At 53.7% G+C, this 6914-nt stretch overlaps 1 protein-coding gene across 3 annotated transcripts; it reads right to left on the bottom strand.

Annotated features, from left to right (window-relative positions):
- Positions 1-561: 561 nt before the first annotated feature.
- On the bottom strand, positions 562-4981 carry Hmgb1 (high mobility group box 1). Of its 3 annotated transcripts, none has more exons than XM_051162851.1 (5): positions 4823-4981; positions 2628-2791; positions 2353-2498; positions 1838-2012; positions 562-1050 (listed from the first exon to the last, which is right to left on the bottom strand). In XM_051162851.1, the coding sequence occupies exons 2-5, from the start codon at positions 2775-2777 to the stop codon at positions 886-888; spliced, it is 636 nt and encodes a 211-aa protein (XP_051018808.1). In that variant the 5' UTR covers positions 2778-2791; positions 4823-4981; the 3' UTR covers positions 562-885. The 3 variants fall into 3 exon arrangements, with proteins under 3 accessions (XP_051018808.1, XP_051018807.1, XP_051018809.1); XM_051162850.1 differs by lacking the exon at positions 4823-4981 and adding an exon at positions 4394-4527; XM_051162852.1 differs by lacking the exon at positions 4823-4981 and adding an exon at positions 3295-3485.
- Between the last annotated feature and the right edge of the window lie 1933 nt (positions 4982-6914).

Below are 6914 nucleotides of genomic sequence, written 5' to 3'. Positions count from 1 at the left end.
CGGTAGTGGCAGTTAGAGGAGTCCTGTGCAAGGGTTAGAACATTCCCGCTAGTCCTTCAAGGACAGATGCTGACTCTTTACTCGGTAATCCATGGTGTGACAGGCTCATCGCTCTGCCAGGCGGGCTGTGCAGCCACATCTCTTATCCAGCTCATCATTTTGGAGGTTCAACTATGGATGAAAATGTTACCCCATCACAGTATGCAGGGTGTGTTGACAAAAGCTTTTTTTTCCAGCTAACTATATGAAAAGAGAAGAAACACTGCAACAATCCATGTGACCCAAAAAGGGCAGAAGCAAAAGACTAGTAGCTTCCCCTTGAGAAAATTCAGACCTATGAAAAGGACAACAATACTAATAAAAAAAATTGTATTTACTTAGAAGCATTCAGAATGTCAACAAAACAGCCGCAATTTTTTTTTGCAATTACAGAGTGGTATTCAGTTAACAGAACAACAATTATCTTCGTATAAGCTGCATCACAGACAACTGAAGATGGGGAAAAAAAAAAAAAAACAAAAAAAAAAAAAAAAAAGGGGGGGGGGGAGAAAAAAAGAAAAGAAAAAAGAAACAAAACAAAACCTACCGTCCCCATATATAACTAATTTGTGCTGTGCACCAAGAACCTGCTTTAAATTTCCATGCCAATTTACAACCCCCAGACTGTACCAGGCAAGGTCAGTGGCCATTGAAAATACCACCAGGACAGGGCTAGCTAAAGACACATTCGGTAGTGTGTTAACTATACAAAAAAAGACACTGTACAGTTTAAAAACAAATCTTACACAGCCTTACATTTCAATTTTTTTTCTTTAAAAGGAGTGAGTTGTGTACAGGGGGGTTAAATGCTTTATAGACAAGAAAAAAAACTGCGCTAGAACCAACTTATTCATCATCATCATCTTCTTCCTCATCCTCATCCTCCTCTTCCTCATCTTCTTCATCCTCCTCGTCATCTTCCTCTTCCTTCTTTTTCTTGCTCTTTTCAGCCTTGACCACCCCCTTTTTCGCTGCATCAGGCTTCCCTTTAGCTCTGTAGGCAGCAATATCCTTTCAAAAGAAAGGGAGGAAGAAATAAGACAAAAAACATAAACACAAAAAAATCATAAAGTTATCGACACACCTCCACATACTTTCCACGACAAAAAGGTCATCAAATGACTAATTAGCAACCCACAACTCCTGGAATGGCAGCCTGATATTTGTATTGTTACGCCTCACTGAGGTACAATTATGTACCACATCCTAATTCTAGTGTGTAACAACTGGAAGTCAGACTGATCAAAGGGTAATACTGCCACCTTCTGAACACAAACCAGCATTCCACAGGTTCACAGCTAGACCTAACCCATAGGACACAGGGGTGGGTGTCTTACTAGTAAGCATGCAGTTTCATTAATATCTAGAAATGAATATTTTCAGAACAACTTAGAATTAGCTGTAACTACTTAAATTAATGACTAGGACTTACAATTTCCCTTCATTCTAATGAAGGTTACCTTGGAAGGCTTGATGAAACTCAAGTGACTTTATTTTAATCCAAAGTAAACATGTCAATAAACATTTGTATATAGATAGGAGTTATGTAGTTTGCCCAACCTATTTTTATACGGTATGCTTAACCACTTAAAAATCATTTTCACCAAAACCACTACCAAATTCTCCCCAAATCTGAATATATTAAGAAGTAAAAGTACAACAGTTTAAAGATAGGGCCATGTTATGAGGTCTTTCCTATAAGCAAAACAAAACGAGTGAACAGCCGGGCTGAGCTGTCAGTGCAGCCCTAACGCCTGGCTGCCCCTCATCCACTGAGGCGCGAGCCCACACTCCGTACCTTCTCGTACTTCTCCTTCAGCTTGGCCGCCTTCTTCTCATAGGGCTGCTTGTCGTCTGCAGCCGTGTTGTTCCACATCTCTCCTAGCTTCTTTGCAACGTCACCAATGGATAAGCCGGGGTGCTCTCCCTTGATTTTGGGGCGGTACTCAGAACAGAACAAGAAGAAGGCCGAACTAAAAACAAAAGTTTAGTTTTAGGATGTGTGCTTTGCACAGTAAGTACCTAGGGTGTACATATTTAGTCACATAATGTGCATGCAGATTATTGGCTCTAGTTTTGATCAATTTCTAAAGACAGAAAGGGCCAAGAATCACAGCAAGGGATATACTGTGAGCAGTAATCAAGTACCTTACACTCCAAAGGCCTGGACACTCCCAACCAGCACTGTCACATTTATGACCCCTTAAATACAGGACCTGAGCCATTCTCAACCAAGAAACCAAACACACTCAAGGTGGCTCAACCAACTTTTATCTACTCCGAACCACCTCAAAATAAAAGCTGGATACTTACGGAGGCCTCTTGGGTGCATTGGGGTCCTTGAACTTCTTTTTGGTCTCCCCTTTGGGGGGGATGTAGGTTTTCATTTCTCTTTCGTAACGAGCCTTGTCAGCCTTTGCCATGTCTTCAAATTTCCCCTTTTCCTTAGCAGACATGGTCTACAAGAGTTATTTGTAAACTTAAAACAGAAATACTCAGTATGTCACCCTAAAGCACTTTAACAGAAAAATGCCCTCGGGCATCTAGTAGGGAAGCCGGCTGTGGGAACAGCCAGCTGGGCCCCTTACCTTCCACCTCTCTGAGCACTTCTTGGAGAACTCTGAGAAGTTGACAGAAGCATCCGGGTGCTTCTTCTTGTGCTCCTCCCGGCACGTTTGCACAAAGAATGCGTATGAAGACATTTTGCCTCTCGGCTTCTTAGGATCTCCTTTGCCCATGTTTAGTTGATTTTCTAAACTGAAGCATCCGATGTTAGTAAGGTGTGCAACGACAAGCTTCGACCAAAGAGTGGCAAGGCGAACCAAAGTTTGTTATTTAACACGGCCGTGATGGCAATCGCCCATAAAAAGCCAGGCAGAACATTGCAAACGATAGGCAATTCCTAGAAGTGGCTAAGCCACAGAAGAGGGGCATGGGACACAGGGGTTGGTGGAGCAAAATAGGTCCCCAAGTGTGACCAAAGTGTAGGCACAGATACACTGAAGCATTCACTATTTTTGCCTGTGTCTGCTCTGAATGGCTGCCTAACTGTTCATTAAAACCATGTTTGATAAAAAAAAATTTTTTTTTAACCGACAAAATACAAACATTTTAAGAAAGGAAACCCCACCGTGTCCATTTGTGGATTCTGCAGGGAGCGAGCATGAGGGACCTTTGAGAATTACGGGCCTAGAAAAGCAGCGGGGGGAGGCCTGAGCCGACACACCAAGTCCCCCTCGTGCGCGTAAAGTTTACCCGGCTTTAGGAACACCCCGTCTTCGCACCAAACTTTGCTCGGGAGGGCGGAGGCGGCGCAGGGCCGGGAGGTTTCCTATCGCTTTGGCCCGGAGATGCGTTTCAGCTCTGACTAAACACGTCCGGTCTGAAGTTTCTCCGAGTAAACAAGAATGAGGGACAAAAGCCACTCCTGCCGCCACCCCCCTCCCCGCCAACACGGGGTGTCTTTTTCCCCCCTTTCATAAACCGGGCCCGTGGAAAGTTGGGGCGCGAGGGCAAGGCTCCCCGCCCTCCGAACTTGGCCCGAGGCTGGGGGGGTTGGAAGGGGAAGGGGGGGCCGGGGCCGCCACGTGCGCCCGGAAGGCCGCAGGCTCCCGCCGCCGCCCCCATTTTGTCGGCGCGGCGGCGCAGGGAGAGAGAGAGAGAGAGAGCAAAGAGAGCGAGCGCGAGAAGCCCCGCTCGAAATGGGGGCTGGCTCCGCCCGCGGCCCTGGCGGCCGGCGCACGGAATGGCCGCTGAGCGTCTTCCCCGCCTGCGCCGCCGCCGCCGCGAGGGCGAGCGCGAACATGGCTCCTTCCCTTTGTGTGCGCGCGCGCGTTTGTATGTGTGTGTGTGTGTGTGGGGTGTGTGTGAGCGGGCGTGTGAGGAGACCGAGGCGCGCGGCGGGCGAGCGAGCAGGCGGGCGGGGCGCTGGCGCGCTCGCCATGGCGGCGGGGGAGGGGCGGGGGCGCGCGGTTCCCCTCCCTCCCCTCCCCCCCCCGCGCCGTCTCCCTCCGCGCGCCCCGCCGCCCCCGCACGGAGAACGCCGGGCCGTGGAGAGCAGGAGAGAGAGCGAGCGCGAGGAAGGGGGGGAGAGGAGGAAAAAAAAAGTTGCCTCAGAACTGCTGCGCCCAGCCTCCCCCGCCCGCACGCGCGCCCGCCCGCCTTGTTTTCTCTCCAGCCAGCAGCCAGCGCCGGGCCGAGTCAGCCATGTTCCAGCGAGCGCAGCGGCGCCGCTCCCCCCCTCTGCCTGCCGCCCGCCTCGCTCGTTCGCCCGCCCGCCTGCTCGCTCGCCCGCCGCCGCCGCCTCGCCCGGCGGCCCGAGCCGCCCCCGGCCCCCCGTGCCCGCCCCGCTCACCCGGCGGGGCCCCGCGCTCCCCGCCGCCCATGCAGCCGGGGAAAGCGCCGCCGCTCCGCGCACGCCTTCCGCCCGCGGGGGCCACGGACACGTTTTTTTTTTTTTTAATTTTTTAAAAAAATAATCCGGAACAAAAAAAAAATTTTTTTTTTTTTTTTCGCCAGCGGCGTCCGCCCTCCGGTGTGCCGCGGCGGCGGTGGCGTCCCCCGGCCGAGGCCCGCGGCGCCCTCCGCACGGGGCAGCGTCCGCGGTGGCCGGCGAGCCTCGCTCCGTGCGCCCGGCTCCCCCCGCGGTCGTCCCCCCCCTCATTTGCCTTTGTGTGGAGCCTGACCCGCCGGCTCCGGGCCGCGGGGAGCCGTCCGCCGTGCGCGCGGGCTCCGCAGCCGTCCGCGGCGCCTTCCCCGCCGGCCCGCGCCGCCCCGCACTCACCGTCCGCGAGGCTCAGAGTCGCCCGGTTGCCCGTCCGGCTCGCGCTTGCCCCGGCGCTGTCTCTATGGAGCTCAATGTACTGCAATGGCTGTGAGAGCGGGAGCCAGACGCAGCCTCCTCACTCTCTCCGCTCTGTAACATTACTCTCCAGCCAGCGCGCCTCCTATTGGCTACCGCCAACTCACGGCGCGCGCCCATTGGCCCGTTCCCTCCCATTGTCCTGACCAGAGCCCGCGCGCCATTGGCCCGCCGCGGGGACACGTCACCGAGCCTCGAAACAGCGCGCAAATCTGAATTGTGCGTGTGCGCCGGGCCGAGCGGCCGAGGCGGGAGAGGAGGCGGCGGCGGCGGTGGCGGCGGCGGATGCCGATGTGTGTGCGGCTGCGGGAGGGAGAGCCGAGCTCCGTGGAGTCGGTGCGCCCGGGCCGGCCCCACGCGCGCGGACCCTGCCGCGGCCTCGGCCCCCCTCCCGCTCCCGCACGGCCCGTGCTCGGCGACCAGGCCTCCTCCAAGCCCCGGGACTGCGGTACGACCGCGGCCCAGCACGCGACACCCCGTCCCCGGGGCCGCCGTGTCCAGCACGCCCGCGGGAGGATGGATGGTCGTCGGCACGGGCGCGCAGGCTCCCGGCTGCACCCCTCTCCCCAGGTCTTAATTCTGTCCCGTCTCCCCCCTCACCCCCATTCTGGTCAGGCACAAAGCAGTGTTTTGAGCCTCCGGGACACCGCAGCCTTGTTGCGGGGGAGCCGAAGTCCAGCCCCCGGGTTGTGATACCTACCGGGCTGCTCTCGGGAAATGTTTGGGAGGGCCCGGCTAGAATGGCACCTCCCCCACCCCTGCACGCACGCACACACACACACGGGCTGCTTTCTGCCGCTCGGTGTGCATTACTGTGGGAATCAAACGAATCTTTGTGGTTGCTATCTTCCCCCCCCATCTCACCACTTAGTGCATACATGTACCTGCCCTAGGGTTACCAGACGTTCGGGGCTCCTGTTACCTGCAGGGTTAGATGCTGGCGGAGAGTGCTCCGCCGGGGGGGGGGGCGGGGGGGACCCCCAAACTCCTCTTGCTTTCTCCCACTCAGCTTCCTGCTCACACTTGGGTCTGCAGAGAAAATCCTCAGGCCAGTGGCAAAGGCTTACGCTAAGCCTTGACGAATCTACTATTGCTTCCCCTCTGGATGCCACAGCACACCTCTAGTTAACAACAGATGTCCCCCCCTTTTCCCACCCTCTGACATCTTAGACACTTCTCGGCGGAACAAAGAATTCCTCCTAAATGCAATTGGCCCAAGTGAAAACAGACCATACTGGGTTGGGTTAGGTTTCCGTACCACCTCCAAGGCTCCATTATATAGTGGATTTGCTCCAATTTACTATGGTTGTTGAGAATAGCTTTAGATAAACTTTCCTGAGCTCTAGTTTTTATCCTTGGTCTCAGGAATATTATTGGTCTGAGTGGAGAGTACACACACACATACCTTTAGTCCCAACATTCAGGAGACAGAGGCAGAAGAATCTCCATGAGCTCCAGGCCTCTCCAGGCTTCCACAGTGAGACCCTCGTCTCAAAAACAAAAACAAAACAGCCGGGCACCTTTTATTCCCAGCACTCAGGGAGGCAGAGGCAGGCAGATCTCTGTGAGTTAGAGGCCAGCCTGGTCTACAAAGCTAGTCTAGGACAGCCAAGGCTACACAAACCCCATCTGTGGGGCGAGGGGGAAAGATGTTTTCCTAGCATCCCACTAGCAAAGTATGGCTTCCATTTTAGTGTGGCACTGTCAATATTTTCTAGCACTGGTCCTAGCCCATCTGCCCACTCTACCAATTTTTTAGACTAGGCTTACTCTAGTTACCCACAAGAGAGAAATGGGCCCAAGTGAGACTTCCATTTGGGCAGAGTGGGAAGTAATTAAACAGCCATAGGTTCAAATCTACTGTCCATGTCCTCATCCTTAAAAGGGATGCTGAAGGCTTATTGTGAGGGTTACATTTTATTTTTTGGATATAGAGTCTTGCTTTGTAGCCCGAGCTAGTCTCAATCTTGCTGTCCTCTCACACTTTAATGTGTACTTTTGTTTTGTTTTGGTT

This window comes from Acomys russatus, chromosome 19 (assembly GCF_903995435.1).
Source record: "Acomys russatus chromosome 19, mAcoRus1.1, whole genome shotgun sequence".
Lineage (NCBI taxonomy): Eukaryota > Metazoa > Chordata > Mammalia > Rodentia > Muridae > Acomys > Acomys russatus.
This window is presented reverse-complemented; position numbering and strand designations above follow the sequence as displayed.

Excerpts from the sequence above, each read along its gene's own strand:
- Hmgb1 (XM_051162850.1), bottom strand. The coding sequence starts at position 4,424 with ATGGGCGGCGGGGAGCGCGGGGCCCCGCCGG. Across the intron at positions 2,499-2,627 it reads AGTGCTCAGAGAGGTGGAAG|ACCATGTCTGCTAAGGAAAA; the intron begins GTAAGGGGCCCA and ends TAACTCTTGTAG. Across the intron at positions 2,013-2,352 it reads AATGCACCCAAGAGGCCTCC|TTCGGCCTTCTTCTTGTTCT; the intron begins GTAAGTATCCAG and ends TTTTGTTTTTAG.